Source organism: Bombina bombina, chromosome 5, assembly GCF_027579735.1.
Source record: "Bombina bombina isolate aBomBom1 chromosome 5, aBomBom1.pri, whole genome shotgun sequence".
NCBI classification, from domain to species: Eukaryota; Metazoa; Chordata; class Amphibia; order Anura; family Bombinatoridae; genus Bombina; species Bombina bombina.
In genome coordinates, this window is record NC_069503.1 from 41,523,170 (window position 1) to 41,545,488 (window position 22,319).

The window sequence follows — 22,319 nt, forward strand, 5'->3', positions numbered from 1 at the left end:
GGAATCATCTTGGGCAACCTTACTAAATGTCACAGGACTGTCCTTACTTTGTCTGGACGCTATGGCACAATTATCACATACATTTGAAGGGGGGACCACCTTGGCCTCCATACATACAGAACATGTTCTATCTGAAGGTACAGACATGTTAGACAGGCTTAAACAGGTTAATAATGCAAAAAAAAACGTTTTAAAACAAAACCGTTACTGTCTCTTTAAATGTTAAACAGAGCACACTTTATTTCTGAATGTGTGAAAAACTATGAAGGAAATATCCAATCTTTACCAAATTTTCACCACAGTGTCTTAATGCCTTAAAAGTATTGCATCCCAATTTTCAAGCTTTTAACCCCTTAAATGAGGAAACCGGAGCCGTTTAATCAAATAACAATTTTTAACCCCACTACAGTCCCAGCCACAGCGTTTGCTGCGACTTCACCTGTCCTTAGGAGTTATACGATACCAAATTAAGCCTTCCAGGAAAGTTTTCAATGATCACCAGACCCTCTCACATGCAGCTGCATGCACTGCATCCAAAAGATACTGCGCAATTATGGCACGAAAATGAGGCTCTGCCTACTATAGTGAAAGGCCCTTCCTGACTGGAAAGGTGTCTAAACAACTGCCTGGCGCCTAAAAACGTTCCCCCACAATAAAAGTTTTATAAATCACCTCTAGATTACATAAAAAAACTTAAATAAAGCAATCGATTTAGCCCATAAGAGTGTCAACCAGTGTATAGCCCATAATAAGCCTTTATTCTGTTAAGAGTCTAAGAAAATGGCTTACCGATCCCCAAGAGGGAAAATGACAGTCTTCTAGCATTACACAGTCTTGTTAGAAAATGGACTAGTCATACCTTGAGCAGAAAAGTCTGCAAACTGTTCCCCCCAACTGAAGTTCTCTGGGCTCATCAGTCCTGCGTGGGAACAGCAATTGATTTTAGTTACTGCTGCTAAAATCATACTCCTCTTTTAAACAGAACTCTTCATCCCTTTCTGTTTTAGAGTAAATAGTACAAACCGGCACTATTTTAAAATAACAAACTCTTGATAGCAGAATAAAAAACTACAATTAAACACCACATACTCTTCACCATCTCCGTGGAGATGCTACTTGTTCAGAGCGGCAAAGAGAATGACTGGGGGGCGGAGCCTGAGGAGGGGCTATATGGACAGCTTTTGCTGTGCTCTTTGCCATTTCCTGTTGGGGAAGAGAATATTCCCACAAGTAATGGATGACGCCGTGGACTGGACACACCAATGTTGGAGAAAGTAAAAACCTGTACGTTCCAACATCTGCCTGAGCCCAAAAAAACATCTCACACATGTCGCAGCATAATCAAATAAACTTATTTGATTAATCCACACTGTTCAATAATCCTCCTCAGGAGATATTAACCCTTAATTCCATACAGATAAAAGGAGCCACACTGTGACCCTGTCTTCTGGCGTTATAATACGTGTAAAAAATTAAAGGATCTTAACGGAATTTATGTCCTGGAACAGAAACACAGCCTCTGAAGTGTGACAGTCTTGTATTATCACTTCTGACATGGACTTGATTAATGGAAGCAGGAAGTGAAACTCATCAACACTGATTGCTTAGGAGCTGTTAATACGAGTCTGGATGGGTTTGCCAAAAAGACTCTCCCTGCATCTCCAGACTCTAAATTTCGTCAATGCTCTCACTGAGAGGCTGACAAGACTACTTATAACTCCGGTCCTAATTCGAAGGGTAGATACCCTTCATAAAGAATCTTCTCACACTTCTCTGCCAACCTCCTGTGACAAAAGGCAAAGAATGACTGGGGGATGAGGGAAGTAAGGGGAGTATTTAAGTCTTTGGCTTGGGTGTCTTTGCCTCCTCCTGGTGGCCATGTTCAGTATTTCCCAACAGTAAGGAATGATGCTGTGGACTCTCCTCATATTAAGAAGGAAAATAAACCTAAAGGTGAAATCTCCCATACATTTTATACTCTTTTATACACTGTTATAAAAAGTCATTAGAAACACATTACAAGGAACAGCAAAGTCACAATTAAACTTTCATGATTTAAATTTAATAAACTTTCTATTTACTTCTATTATTGAATCCGATTTGTTCCATTGGAGACCTTTGTGACAAAGCATACAATGCACTATAGTGTACTCGCTGCTGATTAGTGTCTGCGCATACAAACCTCTTGTCATTGGCTCACCTGATATGTTCAGCTAGCTCCCAGTAGTGCATTGCTGCTGCTTAAATAAAGGATACCAGAAGAATGAAGCAAATTTCATAATAGAAGTAAATTGGAAAGTTTATATGGTCTAACTAAACAACGGGAACATTTTTTGGGTTTCTTGTCCCTTTAAGGGGAAACCAAATTTACAGGACACTGTCCCTTTAAGTCTGTGATCATGTGACATAAACAGCAGCAGCTGAAGGCGCAGAATACACTTACTAAGGTCTTTACTAACAACAAGAATCAGTCACAGATCAGTGGGATAAACGTTCTGATGATAAACAGGTGAAGCTAATAGAAATAAGAAATGTATTATAAAATAACCTCATTAGAAATAATAAAATAATATGCAGATCACAAGATATTTATCATTAAATAACATTTACCTAGATTACAAGTTTTTCGCTATAGAGGGTGCGAAACGAACGCAATAAAAGTTGCGTTATTTCACCCTCCATAGCTCTGCTATCACAAGTTTTTTTTTTTAAAAGCCGGCTTATGCGTGCGATATGGTTGCATGGAGCTCCATACCGCACAAAATGCAAGTGCTGCTTTGACGTGCTCGTGCATGCTTTCCCCATAGACATGAATGGGGAGAGAGTGTGTCTAAGACCTGCAATCGCAGAATGAAAAGCTCCGTAACGCAACCCCATTGATATCTATGGGGAAAAAAAGTTACATTTAAACCTACCACCCTAACATAAATGATACGTCTAAGCACCCATAATCTGCTGCTCCTGACATCGCCGACACCTACATAAATAACCCCTAATCTGCCGCAACAACCTAAATGAAACTATATTAACCCCTAAACGTAACACCCCTTAACTTTAACATAATTAAAATAGACCTAATTTAAAGTTACAATTATTAACTAAATAATACCTTAAAACTAAAAACAAACTTACCTGTGAAATAAAAATAAAACCTAAGCTAGCTACAGTATAACTAAGCTTAGACCTAGATTTGGAGTTTGGCGTTAGCCGTGAAAACCAGCGTTAGAGGCTCCTAACGCTGGTTTTAGGCTACCGCCGGTATTTGGAGTCACTCAAAATAGGGTCTAACGCTCACTTTTCATCCGCGACTTTTCCATACCGCAGATCCCCTTACGTAAATTGCGTATCCTATCTTTTCAATGGGATTTTTCTAACTCCGGTATTTAGAGTCGTGTCTGAAGTGAGCGTTAGACATCTAACGACAAAACTCCAGCCGCAGGAAAAAAGTCAGTAGTTAAGAGCTTTCTGGGCTAACGCCGGTTTATAAAGCTCTTAACTACTGTGCTCTAAAGTACACTAACACCCATAAACTACCTATGTACCCCTAAACCGAGGTCCCCCCACATCGCCGACACTCAAATAATTTTTTTTAACCCCTAATCTGCCGACCGCCACCTACGTTATCCTTATGTACCCCTAATCTGCTGCCCCCAACACCGCCAACCCCTGTATTATATTTATTAACCCCTAACCTGCCCCCCACGTCGCCTCCACCTACCTACAATAATTAACCCCTAATCTGCCGACCGCAAAGCGCCGCCACCTACGTTATCCTTATGTACCCCTAATCTGCTGCCCCTAACACCGCCGACCCCTATATTATATTTATTAACCCCTAATCTGCCCCCCTCAACGTCGCCTCCACCTGCCTACACTTATTAACCCCTAATCTGCCGACCGGACCTGAGCGCTACTATAATAAAGTTATTAACCCCTAATCCGCCTCACTAACCCTATAATAAATAGTATTAACCCCTAATCTGCCCTCCCTAACATCGCCGACACCTAACTTCAATTATTAACCTCTAATCTGCCGACCGGAGCTCACCGCTATTCTAATAAATGTATTAACCCCTAAAGCTAAGTCTAACCCTAACACTAACACCCCCCTAAATTAAATATAATTTAAATCTAATGAAATAAATTAACTCTTATTAAATAAATTATTCCTATTTAAAGCTAAATACTTACCTATAAAATAAATCCTAATATAGCTACAATATAAATTATAATTATATTATAGCTATTTTAGGATTAATATTTATTTTACAGGTAACTTTGTATTTATTTTAACCAGGTACAATAGCTATTAAATAGTTAAGAACTATTTAATAGCTAAAATAGTTAAAATAATTACAAATTTACCTGTAAAAGAAATCCTAACCTAAGTTACAATTAAAACTAACACTATACTATCAATAAATTAATTAAATAAACTACCTACAATTAACCTAACACTACACTATCAATAAATTAATTAAATAAACTACCTACAATTAACCTAACACTACACTATCAATAAATTAATTAAATACAATTCCTACAAATAAATACAATTAAATAAACTTGCTAAAGTACAAAAAATAAAAAAGAACTAAGTTACAAAAATTAAAAAAATATTTACAAACATAAGAAAAATATTACAACAATTTTAAACTAATTAAACCTACTCTAAGCCCCCTAATAAAATAACAAAGCCCCCCAAAATAACAAAATGCCCTACCCTATTCTAAATAACTAAAGTTCAAAGCTCTTTTACCTTACCAGCCCTGAACAGGGCCCTTTGCGGGGCATGCCCCAAGAAGTTCAGCTCTTTTGCCTGTAAAAAAAAACATACAATACCCAAGCCCCCCAACATTACAACCCACCACCCACATACCCCTAATCTAACCCAAACCCCCCTTAAATAAACCTAACACTAAGCCCCTGAAGATCTTCCTACCTTGTCTTCACCATACCAGGTTCACCGATCCGTCCTGAAGAGCTCCTCCGATGTCCTAATCCAAGCCCAAGCGGGGGGCTGAAGAGGTCCATGATCCGGCTGAAGTCTTCATCCAAGCGGGAGCTGAAGAGGTCCATGATCCGGATGAAGTCTTCATCCAAGCGGGAGCTGAAGAGGTCCATGATCCGGATGAAGTCTTCTATCAACGGCATCTTCAATCTTCTTTCTTCCGGATCCATCTTGCAGACCTCCGACGCGGAACATCCTGCTGGCCCGACGGACTAACGACGAATGACGGTTCCTTTAAGGGACGTCATCCAAGATGGCGTCCCTCGAATTCCGATTGGCTGATAGGATTCTATCAGCCACTCGGAATTAAGGTAGGAATATTCTGATTGGCTGATGGAATCAGCCAATCAGAATCAAGTTCAATCCGATTGGCTGATCCAATCAGCCAATCAGATTGAGCTCGCATTCGATTGGCTGATGTAATATTTTTCTTATGTTTGTAAATATTTTTTTATTTTTTGTAACTTAGTTCTTTTTTATTTTTTGTACTTTAGCAAGTTTATTTAATTGTATTTATTTGTAGGAATTGTATTTAATTTATTTATTAATAGTGTAGTGTTAGGTTAATTGTAGGTAATTGTAGGTAGTTTATTTAATGAATTTATTGATAGTATAGTGTTAGGTTTAATTGTAACTTAGGTTAGGATTTCTTTTACAGGTAAATTTGTAATTATTTTAACTATTTTAGCTATTAAATAGTTCTTAACTATTTAATAGCTATTGTACCTGGTTAAAATAAATACAAAGTTACCTGTAAAATAAATATAAATCCTAAAATAGCTATAATATAATTATAATTTATATTGTAGCTATATTAGGATTTATTTTACAGGTAAGTATTTAGCTTTAAATAGGAATAATTTATTTAATAAGAGATAATTAATTTCGTTAGATTAAAATTATATTTAATTTAGGGGGGTGTTAGTGTTAGGGTTAGACTTAGCTTTAGGGGTTAATACATTTATTAGAATAGCGGTGAGCTCCGGTCGGCAGATTAGGGGTTAATAATTGAAGTTAGGTGTCGGCGATGTTAGGGAGGGCAGATTAGGGGTTAATACTATTTATTATAGGGTTAGTGCGGCGGATTAGGGGTTAATAACTTTATTATAGTAGCGCTCAGGTCCGCTCGGCAGATTAGGGGTTAATAAGTGTAGGCAGGTGGAGGCGACGTTGTGGGGGGCAGATTAGGGGTTAATAAATATAATATAGGGGTCGGCGATGTTAGGGAACCAGATTAGGGGTACATAGGGATAATGTAAGTAGCGGCGGTTTACGGAGCGGAAGATTAGGGGTTAATAATAATATGCAGGGGTCAGCGATAGCGGGGGCGGCAGATTAGGGGTTAATAAGTGTGAGGTTAGGAGTGTTTAGACCCGGGGTACATGTTAGAGTGTTAAGTGCAGACGTAGGAAGGGTTACCGCATAGCAAACAATGGGGCTGCGTTAGGAGCTGAACGCAGCTTTTTTGCAGCTCAAACAGCCCCATTGTTTCCTATGGGGAATCGTGCACGAGCACGTTTTTGAGGCTGGCCGCGTCCGTAAGCAACTCTGGTATCGAGAGTTGAAGCTGCGTTAAAAATGCTCTACGCTCCTTTTTTGTAGCCTAACGCATCCATTCTGTGGACTCTCAATACCAGAGTTATTTTTATGGTGCGGCCAAAAAAAAGCTGGCGTTAGTTTTTCGGGTCGTTACCGACAAAACTCCAAATCTAGCCGTTAGGTTTTTTATTTTATAGGTAAGTTTGTATTTATTTTAACTAGGTAGACTAGTTAGTAAATAGTTATTAACTATCTAGTTAAAATAAATACAAAAACTTACCTGTGAAATAAAAGTAAAACCTAAGCTGCCTTACACTAAAACCTAACATTACAAAAATTAAATTTTTTTTTTTAAAAAACTACTATTATAAAAAACAAACAAAATGATCCAAAACAAAAAAAATGTATTCCTATTCTAATACTCTGTTTAAAACAAAAAACAAAACAAAACTAATCTATAATAAACCACCAAGGGCCCTTAAAGTAGGGCATTGCCCTGAAGAAATCAGCTCTTTTGTTGCAAAAGAATAACAAACCTCCCCTAGGAGTATTACAAACCCCCACCCCCAAAACTCACAAAATAAAGTTAAACCTAATCTAATCATTGCACTGAAAAGGGCATTTGTATGGGCATTGCACCCTAAAATAAAAGAACCCTAATCTATAATAAACTACCAATAGCCCTTAAAAGGCCTTTTGTAGGGCATTGCCCTAAAGAAATCAGCTTTTTTTCTAAAAAATTAAATCAAACACCCCCTAACATTACAAACCCCCCCCAAAAAAAAAAACTAATCTACCCATTGCCCTGAACAGGGCATTTGTATGGACATAGCACTTAAACTGGGGGTACCATTGCATTCCTATTGGCTGTTCAAATCAGCCAATAGGATTTAAGCAGCTCTCATTCTTATTGGCTGACTCAAATCAGCCAATAGGAATGAGAGCTTCTTAAATCCTATTGGCTGATTTGAACAGCCAATAGGATTTTAGCAGCTCTAATTCCTATTGGCTGATTAAAATTGTCATCAATAGGAATGCAATGGTACCCCCAGTATAAAAGGGGTACCTTGCATTTGAATCCTCAGTGTGCGGCGGACGATGCCCTCCACATCGGATCGATGGACCTCTGCCTTGACTTCCGCCTCTGCGCATCTACTACTCCGCCTCCGCAGGGATGAAGATGATGGTCTCTCGATGGATGAAGATGAAGCCGCCTGGATGAAGATGGAGCCCTGGGATGAAGATGGAGCCACTGGGATGAAGATCATTCAAGCCGGACTTAAGCAACTGTGAGTACCTAAAGAGGGGTTAGTGGGGGTTTCTTAGATTAGGGTTTCGGCTGGTCTTAAAAAGAGCTGAATGCCCTTTTAAGGGCAAGAAAAAGAGCTGAATGACCTTTTAAGGGCAATACCCATACAAATGACATTTTCAGGGCAATGGGTAGATTAGTTGTTTTTTTTTAGAGTTAGGTTTTTTTATTTTGGGGGGATGGTTGGGTGGTGGGTTTTACTGTTGGGGGGGGTCTTTAAATCTTTTATAGGGGAAAGCGCTGATTTCTTTAGGGCAATGCCCTACAAAAGGCCCTTTTAAGGGCTATTGGTAGTTTATTGTAGGCTAGGTTTTTTTATTTTGGGGGCTTTTTTATTTTGATAGGGCTATTAGATTAGGTGTAAATGTTTTTATTTTGAATAATTTTGTTTGTTAATTTTTGTAATTGATTTTTTTTTATAACTTAGTATTTTTCATTTTTTGTAAATGTAGATTTAATTTTTTTAGTAGTGTTAGGTTTTTTTAATGAGTAATTTAATTTATTTAATTGATAGTTATTTATATTTTTGTCTAATAGTAATGAGAGTTTAAACTTAGGTTTTTTTTAATTTCACAGGTAAGTTTTTATTTATTTTAAGATAGGGATCTTGTAATTTTAGTTTAAAGTTAGGGGGTTGTTAGATTTAGGGGTTAATATAGTTTAATTTAGTTTTTGGCGATGTGGGGGGCTGGCAGTTTAGGGGTTAATAGGTTTATTTAGTGGTAGTGATGTGCAAGGCCAGAGGTTTAGGGGTTAATAACTTTATTTAGTGGCAACGATGTCGGTAGCAGCGGAATAGGGGTTAATATATTTATTATAGTGTGGGCAATGTTGGGGTGCGGGGGAATAGGGGCTAATAACTTTAGTATAGTGGCGACGATGTCAGGGAGCGGCGGAATAGGGGTTAATACATTTTATTAGTGGTGGCGATGTCAGGAGCGGCAGATTAAGGGTTAATAAATTTATAGTATTTGCAATGCGAAGGGCCTCGGTTTAGGGGTTAATAGGTAGTTTATGGGTGTTAGTGTACTTTGTAACACTTTAGTTATGAGTTTTGAGTAACAGTTTTGTTGCGTAAAACTCATAACTACTGCTTTCAGAATTTAAAATGGATCGTGTTTGCATAGGGTGTAATGCAAGTTTTTTAGACTCACCGCAAAATTTGTTATAGCAGAGCTATGGAAATCCCATGCAAAAATGTCATTTTACGATAAGACTCATAATGCCTGCGTTGCTATTTTAACGCTGAAATATCAATTTTTTCAGTGTTAAAACATGAACACAAAACTCGAAAAATAGGTGTATACAATGATATGAGGCTACTGAAATAAAACTAAAAAAATAAACGGAGTGATATTTTTTACTGAAGCAAATAGCAGCTTCAAAATCATTTTAAACCCTTAACGACTGTGACAGGCACTGTTAAGGGATTGTCTGTCTGTAATAGAGCGAGTCTTGCTGCACTATTAGACCCTCCTACACTCTTGCTAAAATAGCGCAATTTCACAGCTGGCAGCGAGACCGCACTATTAAAAAAACACCCCCATAGAAAGACCAGCGACGTCATTAAGAGATTAAATAACAAATGGATAATCTAGGCGCTACAGTTAATTATAAACCTATAGGGAAATACAGGATACTGGTTGGCTGATACTTATAAATCTTTTGCTCATTGGATAACAGGAAAAAAAACCTTGAATGTATTATTGGACAGACCCCCATAAGCTTGAAAATATGGTTTGGTTCTGCTACAAACATTCATTTTACAGAATGTTATAAATCATTATGTATTAAATTAGCCTCTTAATTAACACATCATTACAAAATATAGAAAACAAATGAAATAAATGCAGTGGTATTTTATATAAATTCAGTTTCTTATATGAAGTGAAATATTTTATCTTTATCATAACAAAATACAGAACAATATTTTCTTATCCTATATTATAAAAGACAAGAGTTTGTCTGAAGCCGTCATGCGCAGTTCAGACAAACACTTGGCCTATAGCTGACAGCTGTTGATACTTCGCACGCGCACCCTCCCCGCACACCGCTGACCTCGCACGCGCACCCTCACCGCGCGCACCCGCAAAGCAATTCGCATGCGCACTTTCACCGCGCGCACCCTCGCACCCACTTAGCCTAACAACAGGCAACAGATTGTAGCTGACATGTGACCTCATGCGCACCGTACCCTCAAAGCAAAAACTGATGTGACCTCGCATGCGCACTTTCACCGCATGCACCCTCGCACCCACTTAGCCTAACAACAGATTACATTGGCAACAGATTGTAGCTGACATGAGACCCACTTAGCCTATCACACCTTTGCACACTTGCAGAATGCGCACGCACCCTCGCACCCACTTAGCCTATCACACACTTGCAGAATGCGCAAGCGAACCCACGTGCACGCAAACATAGCCTCAGCGTGACTAGCCGTTGAAAGCGTCGCGAGGCATAATTCATTGCGCATTTGTATTGCACTGAGAAAGGTCATTCTTTGAAAGCTCCGGAATTATCGATGTCATAAAAAACAAAACATATTTACATTTAACAAAAAAAACATTTGCTCTTTACTTTAAACATTTGCTCTTTACTTTAAAAGAATTGGGTCTGGAAATTTTAGTTTAAAAAAAAAATTGTTAAAAAAAAAATGCCCTCTGGACTTATGTATGTGCTACATAGCACATATTAAAAAAAAATACCTCAGGACTTATGCTCAGGACTTATGTATGTGCTACATAGCACATATTAAAAAAAAATACCTCAGGACTTATGCTCAGGACTTATGTATGTGCTACATAGCACATAGTAAAAAAAATTACCTCAGGACTTATGTATGTGCTACATAGCACATAGTAAAAACAATTACCTCAGGACTTATGTATGTGCTACATAGCACATAGTAAAAACAATTACCTCAGGACTTATGTATGTGCTACATAGCACATAGTAAAAAAAATTACCTCAGGACTTATGTATGTGCTACATAGCACATAGTAAAAAAAATTACCTCAGGACTTATGTATGTGCTACATAGCACATAGTAAAAAAAATTACCTCAGGACTTATGTATGTGCTACATAGCACATAGTAAAAAAAATTACCTCAGGACTTATGTATGTGCTACATAGCACATATTAAAAACAATTACCTCAGGACTTATGCTCAGGACTTATGTATGTGCTACATAGCACATAGTAAAAAAAATTACCTCAGGACTTATGTATGTGCTACATAGCACATATTAAAAACAATTACCTCAGGACTTATGCTCAGGACTTATGTATGTGCTACATAGCACATAGTAAAAAAAATTACCTCAGGACTTATGTATGTGCTACATAGCACATAGTAAAAAAAATTACCTCAGGACTTATGTATGTGCTACATAGCACATAGTAAAAAAAATTTGCTCATTTAAAAAACAAAAACGTCTGGATTATTAGGCTCATAAAAGAGCCCAACACTGTGCTAACAGCACATACAAAATATATATTTTAGTTTAAAAAAAAAAAAAAAAAAGGAATAATAGGCTCATACAAGAGCCCAACACTGTGCTAAAAGCACATATCTAAAATAAATATTTTATTTAAAACAAAAAAAAAAAAGCCATAATAGTGTAAAAAGATATATTAATGGCCTCAGGACTTATGTATGTGCTACATAGCACATAGTAAAAACAATTAGCTCAGGAGTTATGTATGTGCTACCCAGCACAAAGAAAAAAAATAGTTTTATTTAAAAAACAAAAACCCCTGGATTATTAGGCTCATAAAAGAGCCCAACACTGTGCGTCACAGCACATATAAAATAACTATTTTAGTTTAAAAAAAAAAAAAATTAATAGGGTCAAAAGATATATTAAAGAGCCCAACACTGTGCTAACAGCACATAGTAGTTTAAAAAAAAAAAAAAAAAAAAGCCTTAATAGGGTCAAAAAATATATTTTAGGTTAAAAAAAAAGGATTAATAGGCTCATAAAAGAGCCCAACACTGTGCTAACAGCACATAGAAAAGATATATTTTAGTAATAAGCTCATAAAAGAGCTCAATACTGTGCTGCACAGCACATATAACATAACTATATTAGTTTAAAAGAAAACAAAAAAAAAAGGTTTAATAGGGTCAAAAAATAGTTCAACACACATACAAAAAATAGGCACATAAAAGAGCCCAACACTGTGCTGCACTGCACGTATAAAAAGTCTCTATACAACTAAAAAAAAACATGCCTTAATATAGGGTCATAAAAGAGAAAAAAGTTTAAAAAAGGCAATAAAGAGCGTCTAATACTACATAAGCAGCATTATAATAAACCCTTTGAAAAAAACACATATATACTGCATAAAAAAGGCAATAAAGAGTGCCTAATACTACATAAGCAGCATTATAAGAAACATTTTTTAAAAAACATATATACTGCATAAAAAAGGCAAAAAAAAGAGCCTAATACTACATAAGCAGCATTATAAGAAAACTTTTTAAAAAACATATATACTGCATAAAAAAGGCAAAAAAAAGAGCCTAATACTACATAAGCAGCATTATAAGAAACCTTTTTTAAAAAAACATATATACAGCAAGTGCCTAATACTAATAAACCTTAAAAAACATATATACTGCATAAAAAAGTGTCTAAAAAAAAGTGCATAAAACAAAATAGTGTTTAAAACAAAGTAAAGAGTGACAAACACGCCTAATGTCTACAACAAAATAAAGAGTGCCTAATACTACATAAGTAGCATTATAACAAACCTTTTTAAACAAACATATATACAGCATAAAAAAGGCAAAAAAAAGAGCCTAATACTACATAAGCAGCATTATAAGAAAACTTAAAAAAAAAAATATATATATACTGCATAAAAAAGGCAATAAAGAGTGCCTAATACTACATAAGCAGCATTATAACAAACCTTTTTTAGAAAACATATATACTGCATAAAAAAGGCAATAAAGAGTGCCTAATACTAATAAACCTTAAAAAACATATATACTGCATAAAAAAGGCAATAAAGAGTGCCTAATACTAATAAACCTTAAAAAACATATATACTGCATAAAAAAGTGTCTTAAAAAAAGTGCATAAAACAAAATAAAGAGTGTTTAAAACAAAGTAAAGAGTGACAAACACGCCTAATGTCTACAACAAAATAAAGAGTGCCTAAGACTGCATGAACAAAAATTAAGACTGCCAAAAACAAAGTAAAAAGTGTATAAAACAAAGTAAAGAGTGCCGAAGACTTTGTTAAACAAAATAAAGATTGTCTAAAAAAAAAAAAAGTGTGCCTAACACTGCCTAATACAAAATAAAGACTATCTAAAAAAATAAAGACTGCCGATATAACAAAAAAATAACAAATAAAGAGAGTGCCTAAAAAAAAAAGGGAAATAAAGAGACTGCCTAAAACAAATAAAGAGACTGCATAAACAGCATACAAAAGGCAATAAAGAGTGCCTAATACTACATAAGCAGCATTATAAATTTTCTTTATAAAAAAACACATATATACTGCATAAAAAAGGCAATAAAGAGTGCCTAATACTACATAAGCAGCATTATAACAAACCTTTTTTAAACAACATATATACAGCATAAAAAAGGCAATAAAGAGTGCCTAATAATAATAAACCTTAAAAAACATATATACTGCATAAAAAAAGTGACTAAAAAAAAGTGCATAAAACAAAATAAAGAGTGTTTAAAACAAAGTAAAGAGTGACAAACACGCCTAATGTCTACAACAAAATAAAGATTGCCTAAGACTGCATGAACAAAAATTAAGACTGCCAAAAACAAAGTAAAAAGTGTCTAAAACAAAGTAAAGAGTGCCTAAGACTTTGCTAAACAAAATAAAGATTGTCTAAAAAAAAAAAAGTGTGCCTAACACTGCCTAATACAAAATAAAGACTATCTAAAAAAATAAAGACTGCCGATATAACAAAAAAAATAACAAATAAAGAGAGTGCCTAAAAAAAAAAGGGAAATAAAGAGACTGCCTAAAACAAATAAAGAGACTGCATAAACATATAAATAGATTGCCTAAAAAAAAAAAAAGTACAAATAAAAAGACTGCCTATGGAAAATAAAGAAATTGCATACATAAACAAATAAATACACCGTGATACATACAAAAATAAGGTAGAGACAAAAAAAAAAATATAAATAAAAAAAATAATAAATTATAAAGACACTACGAGTGAGAAAAAAAAAGTGTGAGACAAACAGGCTGCAAAATATTAAGTACGGTACATAAAAATTTAAAAATAGAAGAATGCCTCCTAAGAGAATTTTAACACAGGAAGATGCAGAAAACGTTAAACGCAGAAGAAAAGAAACTCAACGTATACGACGGACACATATGACTGAACAACAAAGGGTAACTCTACGTAACAAGGATTCTGCAAACAAACGGATTTGTAGGGCCAATATGACTGCTCAGGAAAAAGGTCTCCAACTGGACATGCAAAGATCACGTTCTGCTGCCCGTAGAAAAAAAAATACAGATAGTACTAACATCACTATCACTAATCAATATAACACAAGTTATAACCATTCACTATTTAATGAAGACAATGTCCAGATGCACACATGTGGTCAACTTAATGTTTTTTGCAAATTTTGCATGGCGAAGCATTTTCCAGAGGAACAACCAAGCGATAAGCTTTTTAATAAATGCTGCAATAAAGGAAAAATAACATTACCTCATATACAAATTTCACCACTGATCCAACAACTAATGACTGGACATCACACACATTCAAAGAATTTTATGCAAAATATCCGTTCTATAAATAGTGCATTGGCGTTTGCATCAATGGGAGCAAACATTGCACCACCTCCAGGATATGGCCCATACTGTTTTAGAATAAATGGCCAAATTTATCACCGATCTGGTTCTTTGCATCCAGAAAATGATGATCAACGCAAATTTGCACAACTCTACATTTTGAGTCCTGAGGAAGCTGCGGACCAACGAGCTGCACTAAAAGAAAATTCAGGATGTCACATTGAACTTTTGAGGGAGTTAAGTTCATATATGTCTCAGTATAACCCTTTTGCAAAAGCATGTAAAATGCTCTATGAGGTAGAGCAAGAATGCATCCATGAAGCATCTTTAAATGGAGTTCAAAATTCTAAAGTTTCAATGGTAATTCTGCAGGACAGAACATCAGATTACCGAAGATATAACGTACAAAGAGTTAATGAGGTTGCTGTTATTTTCCAAAATTCTGATGGTGAACCTCCTCTTGAACGTGACCTTCTTATTCATTGCCGATCTACAGATCAAACAAAAAAAACTGAAAGAATAAGTGTTTTAGATCCTAATCTTGAACCATTGCTGTATCCTTTGTTGTTTCCATATGGGGACCAAAGTTGGGGTTCCAACATTGCTCTTAACTACAGGCCAACATCAATTAGTGATGTACAAAGAAGAGTAACCACCAATCCAAGGATAAGAGTTAGCCAAATGAAATACTACTCTTACAGAATTTCAATTAGGGATCAATTCAATCCTTTCCTTAGTGCTGGCAAGTTGACGCAGCAGTACTTTGTTGATGCTTATGTCAAGACTGAGGCCAACAGACTCAACTATATCCGTCAAAATCAATCTAACCTTCGCATTGAAAAATATACAGGATTAATGGATTACATTCAAAGTGAGGCTGCTGCACAGGGCCTGATGCCTGGAAAAGCAGTTATTTTGCCATCATCTTTTCAGGGAAGTCCACGAAATATGGCCCAAAACTACCATGATGCTATGGCCATTGTTAGAAAATATGGAAAACCGGATTACTTCATCACCATGACCTGCAACCCTAAATGGCCTGAGATACTTGATAACCTATTAGAAGGTCAAGCAGTGGAGTTCAGACCAGATTTGGTAGCAAGAGTTTTCAATCTCAAATTAAATTTTTTGAATGATATCTTGAACAAACATGTTCTTGGAAGTCCTTGCGCAAAAGTGCATGTAATAGAGTTTCAAAAAAGAGGATTACCACATGCTCATATCCTTTTAATATTGAAAGCCGAAGACAAGCCAAATGATGCTGAAATTCCTGATGAACATATTTATCCAAGACTACATGCTATTGTAATAAAGCATATGATACACGGTCCATGTGGAGAACATAATTTAAATTCTCCATGCATGGTTGATGGTAATTGCAGCAAGAATTTTCCTAAAAATTTTCAAGAAGAAACTTTAATTAATGTTGATGGATATCCGCGATATCGGAGACGAAAAAATGAGACCACTGTAATTGTCAAAGGGAAAAAAATTGATAACTCATGGGTAGTTCCATATAGCCCATACTTCTGCTTGAAATACAACTGCCATATAAATGTAGAGAGTTGTGTTTCTGTTAAAAGTGTTAAATATCTCTTCAAATATGTATATAAAGGTTACGATTGTGCAAATATTTCCATTAAGGAACATAATACACTACAGCATGATGAAATTCAAAATTTTTTGGACACAAGATATGTCAGTGCTCCTGAAACTGTTTGGAGGTTGTATGGTTTTTTGATGCACCATCAAACACATACAATAATAAGACTTCAAGTTCATCTTCCAGGCGAACAAGATGTATATTTCCATAATGAAAACGTACAATTAGCTGCAGAAAAGGCACAAGACAGGGATACCACTTTGACAGCATACTTTAAGTTGAATGTTGATAATCGTGCGGCACGTGAATTTTTTTACTCTGACATTCCTCAACATTTTGTATTTGATGTAAAAACCCGTAAGTGGAATCCAAGACAAAGAGGAGCAGATACAACAATTGGCAGATTGTATAATGTAAATATTTCATCAGATTTGGAGAGATTTTGTTTGAGGTTACTGCTCTTGCACTTAAAAGGAGCAATATCCTTTAAGGACTTACGAACTGTTAATGGACAAGTTTGTCACACATTCAAAGAAGCTGCCCAAAAGCTTTCACTTTTAGATGACGACGCTACATGGGATCTTACACTTAACGAATCAGCATCTCAACAAATGCCTAAACAAATGAGGGAACTGTTTGCTTATTTGTGTATCTTTGTTGTCCCACCTAATGTCCCACAACTCTTTGAAAAATACAAACATGATCTTTATGAAGATTATTCACGTCATGAAGACCACATCGATGATTGCAAAAGTTGCAAAAATTTTGCATTAACAGATATTCAAAATGTTCTCATATTGCATGGTAAACGTTGTGAAGATTTTGGACTACCCAATCCATCAAACTTCATTCCAGAAATGCAATTCAACTATGTTACACAGTTGGAAGCCCAAGTTGGAGCACAACTTCAAGAAGCATTAAACATCGAGCAAAAAGCTGCATTTGACAATGTAATGTCTGCAATTGATAATGAAAATTTACCACACAGATGTTTTTTTATTGATGGACCTGGTGGAAGTGGCAAGACTTATTTATATAAAACATTATTGAGTACTTTACGTGGATGCACAGATGGAGTTCTTCCTGTTGCCTCTACAGGAATAGCAGCTAATCTCCTTGATGGTGGCAGAACTTACCATTCACAGTTTAAGCTTCCAATTCCATTACTGGAAACATCAGTATCAAATATGAGAATGACTTCAAAAGATGCTGAGTTCATACGTAATGCTCAATTGCTTATTTGGGATGAGGCCTCAATGACACCCGGTATAGCTCTAAAATGTGTAAATAAGCTCCTTCAGGAAATTATGCAGAACAAGAAGCACTTTGGTGGAAAAGTTATACTCCTTGGTGGGGACTTCCGACAAACACTCCCAGTTCTTCCTCATTGCAATAGAACTGCTATTGTGGAAGCTACTATAAAGTTCTATGATCACTGGGATAAATTCAAAATTTTAAAATTGAAGAATAATGTGCGTTCAGTGGATCCAGAATTTAGCAATTGGCTACTAAAATTAGGACAGGGTTCATTAAATAATTCAGAGGGCCTTCCTGAGGATTTAGTTGAGATCCCTTCCAAATTAATATGCCATGATTGTATCATATCTGAAATTTTTGGAAAAAGACTTCTTCCATCTGATCTTCACAGTTTTTCAAAAAAGGCCATTTTGTGTACAAAAAATTGTCATGTTGATCAAATCAATGAGCATGTATTAAATATACTCGATGGTGATGAAAAAATATATCTAAGTTCAGATTCAATTGACGATCAGACAGATGAAGATGCACAAAACTATCCCATAGAGTTTCTAAACGAATTAGCTCCATCAGGAATGCCTCTTCATAAGTTAAAAATAAAATTGGGAAGTATTATTATGTTGCTCAGAAATCTGAACACAAAAAGAGGTCTGTGCAATGGAACAAGATTGATAGTTAAAGATCTTAAGCCAAATCTATTAATTGCAGAAGTACTCACAGGAACAGCTCAAAAACAAATGGTGTTTATTCCAAGAATAGATTTAGCCCCTGCCAACACTGAACTACCATTCATTTTACGAAGGAGACAGTTTCCAATCAAACTTGCATTTGCAATGACCATCAACAAATCACAAGGTCAAACGTTAGACAAAGTTGGAATATTCCTTCCAGAACCAGTATTCAGTCATGGACAACTTTATGTTGCAATGTCTCGAGTTCGTACATCATCTGATGTCAAAATTAAGATACTTCAAAGTTCAAAGCAAGGAAAGATATTACCAAACAGTGATAAAATTTTTACAAAAAACATTGTTTTTAAAGAAATATACTTTAAATAAATAAATAAGTTGTGTATTTTTATTTAGTTACAAGTAATTTTGTATTATTTAGAGCAACAATATTCTTCATGTACATTTTAAACTTTATTTTATTTTAATTTACTATAAATAAAAATATGACTTTATGTCTACATTAATGTTTATATCTTATGTTATTTTTTGGAATAAAAACATAAAAAATTAAAACCACATTTTGGCCCGTGTACACGGGCTTTAACACTAGTCATTATATAAAACACAACAGTGTGAGGCTGTTAATAAAGATTTATGTCAGGTTTTGCACATTACCGTTTAGCAGAAGCTCTGTAAGTATGAAGTCTCTCTGGTTCCTCCTGTGATATCACTGAGTGTTACACAGATATTTATACTACACCTCACTATCACGAAAAGAACATAGCATAGTCTCAGAGATAACCAGACATGAATATACAAGTATTTCATATTCCAATGTTCTTTACATAACGGAATGTTTTATTAATTCATAAATAAATATTTATACATATATCTGATGTTTTTTTTAAACAAATATATAGTTATATATATATATATATATATATACATATATATATATACATATATATACACACACACACATACATATATATATATACACACACACATACATATATATATATATATATATATACACACACACATACATATATATATATATACACACACACACACATACATATATATATACACACACACATACATATATATATATATATATATAAAATCCCAAATGAACTCTGCACTCACTCCGCTGTTCAACCGCCCAGGGTGCATCCAATGCCGCAGTGTGCCTTTACAAATATCCAAGAAAAGAGCACTCACCAGGACTTGTACCTTAAAGCAATTACCGCTTTATTTTAACAAAGTGACGTTTCGAGGATTTTAACCTCGTCCTCAGACTTTACAACAGTGTACATACCTGAATGCCTTTTAAACCCTCCACCGACTATCACCGCGATACCGGAAGTCACCCGGCGTCCTGTGCGCAAGACTGCGCATGTCAGAGCGTCGGCATGGCAACCGGCCGCGGTGTACACTAAAAACAAAATTGTGAATACAAACGGTTACAATATAGAGCAGTTCAATTGTTACAATCTCAATGCACTTAACAATCTAACACTATCTATTATAAGAGCTAGATAGTTACAACACTTAACATCTCTACGATGCGTGTAGTTTACTGTGTCAAATTTACCTGACTATTTCTAAACTGGGAATAGGTATAGACATAATTTTGAATCAAACATATCACCTAGTATGGCTATACTAGCTATCAGAATACACTTTACTGCTAACATCTGGATAATACTCCCTAACCTTTGGTATCACAGATAACAGTGCCAGTCCAGGTTGGTATTCAACCCTCCGGGCACCAAAGTGCCCAGATTGAAGATCCACCTGGACTCGCACTGCAACAGGAGTCTATCCCTATCACCCCCTCTAGTTGGTGGTGGAATGTGATCGATGATCACATACCTCAGGTCTGCAACCGTATGGCCAGTCAGCGCAAAATGTCGTGCCACGGGTTGGTCTGACCCCTTGTTTTTTATAGCCAATCGAATGGCTGCACGATGATTGGCCATACGGGTGCGCAAGTCGTCGATAGTCTTTCCGACATAGAATAACCCACACGGACAGTGTAATAAATACACTATATGCGTCGTCGTGCAGGTTACTCTATGCCGGATAGTGTATCTGCGATTGGTGGTTGGATGAACAAAGAATTTTGCGTTAGATAAACCACTACATGTGGTGCATCCCGTACACTTATAGCAACCAGGTTTCTTAGTCTGTAGCCAGTTCGATTTTTCGTAGCACAATACAGGGTCAACCTTCACCAGAATGTCCCGTAGAGAGCGTGATCTTCTAAAGCCTACTTGTGGATATCTGGAACCCCTAAATGGCAGATTTTTATCACTTTCCACGATATTCCAGTTCTTTTTTACCAATTTTTGTAGGTTCTGCTTGTCTGAGGTATAAGTAGTCGTCAATATCATCCTTCTCTCTTTATCCCTTTTTGTCACAGTTCTTAAAGCTGTATCCTGATCCATGGAGGTAAACTTCTGGAAGTGTTGGTTAATCTGTTTCTCTTGGTAACCCCTCTGTAAGAATCGTGCTTTCATTTCTATCAACTGTTGTTGGGCATTACTCTGTTTGTTGTTATTCCGCATAACCCGCTTGAATTGAGAGATAGGTAAAGCCTTCTTGAGTGATGGAGGATGGCAGCTAGTAGCCTCCAATAATGAGTTCCTATCTGTCTCCTTTTTGTACAAAGTTGTGCCCAACACACCATCTTCCATAGATATTCGCAGGTCGAGGAAATCTACTGATGTGGAACTCTTGGTCATCTTGAATTGTAGCTTTGGATTAATGGTGTTTAATATCCTATGCCAATCATCTAATTCCTCCTCCGTACCTGACCATAGAATGATCAAATCATCTATATAGCGTTTGAAATATTTAATGTGTTGGTGTAGAAATAGATCCGTGTCACGTTCTTCAAATTCTGCCATAAATAAATTGGCGTACGATGGGGCCATATTAGACCCCATCGCCGTCCCTTGTAGTTGCAAAAAGAACGATTTCTCAAACTTGAAGTAGTTTCTGCTGAGGCAGAGATCCAATAGTTCCAGGATTAACTCTACTGGAGGTCCCACGTATGGGTATCGATTCAATTGTTTGCGAACTGCCATCATCCCCTGTTCGTGTGGTATGGAGGTATACAGACTAACCACATCCAATGTTGCTAATAAGATGGGTTGTTTGATTGTTGGAAATGATTTGATCTCTTTGATCAGACTAATCGAGTCCAACAGAAACGAAGGCATATTGCGGACACATGGTTGGAGTATACTATCCAGAAATACTGCTACCGGTTGTAAGAGGGATCCTATGGAGGACACAATAGGTCTGCCCGGTGGGCAATTCGGGTGCTTATGGATCTTCGGCAGTGTGTAAAAAGCCGGAACCCTTGGGAACTTTACTTCCATAAAGTTCCTTTCTTGTTTCGTCAACCATCCAATCCTGAATGCTCGATCCAAAACTTCATCTATCTGTTTCTTGAACAACATGGTAGGATTGTAGGTCAGTTGTTTGTATGTAGCCGTATCCGTCAGCTGAGAAAGTATCTCTTGCTTGTAGTAAGAATAGTCCATTATGACCAATGCGCCTCCCTTATCGGCCTCCCTAAAGATTAGATCTTTATTTGTGCTCAAGTTATCCAGTGCTCTCTTTTCTTCTTTGGTTAAGTTGTTCCTGCAACCCGGTTTAGCCGAATTACACATTCTCTCTGTGTCATCCAATAGTAGTCTACTGTACGTTTTAATGCTAGGATTTGTACTTGAGCAATCATAGGTGCTTTTAGGTTTTAATTTGTGGATGTTAGCAGTTTCTTCAGTAGTATCTCCAAGTCCCATACCAAAATGCTCCTTCAATCTTAAGTTCCGTTCAAATTTTTGCATATCTATGTACATATCAAAGGGTTTGTAGAAAGCTGTTGGGATAAACGACAAGCCTTTATTTAGTATCTTGATCTCCAACGCTGACAACTGGTAAGAGCTGAGGTTGATTACTATGTCATTCGTTACATTCTGCGTTTGGCTCTGGGTGGTCTTCCCCTTACCACCCCCTCTCCTGATGTGCGTCCGATGCCTGCCAAGTTTTTTGATCTTGTAGTGATCCCCCCATCAAATGATCTTTGTGATGCTTCGGTAGATGTTATCCCATCTGA

The 22,319-nt window shown here is 36.3% G+C and overlaps 2 protein-coding genes across 3 annotated transcripts in view; one reads left to right on the forward strand and one right to left on the reverse strand.

The window, feature by feature from the left end:
• Nucleotides 1–22,319, reverse strand: part of LOC128659793 (gastrula zinc finger protein XlCGF8.2DB-like) — a 49,568-nt gene that overhangs the window by 18,508 nt on the left and 8,741 nt on the right. The window contains exon 1 of one of the 2 annotated variants that reach the window (XM_053713363.1): nt 19,509–19,641. The exons of the other annotated variant lie outside the window; for it this stretch is intronic. The gene's annotated coding sequence lies outside the window, so the exon portion shown is untranslated. Of the gene's footprint in view, nt 1–19,508; nt 19,642–22,319 lie in introns of those variants that run through there. 2 annotated transcript variants of the gene reach the window in all.
• On the forward strand, nt 14,141–18,655 carry LOC128661269 (uncharacterized). Its single transcript, XM_053715542.1, has 2 exons — nt 14,141–18,521; nt 18,627–18,655. The coding sequence occupies exons 1-2, from the start codon at nt 14,141–14,143 to the stop codon at nt 18,653–18,655; spliced, it is 4,410 nt and encodes a 1,469-aa protein (XP_053571517.1).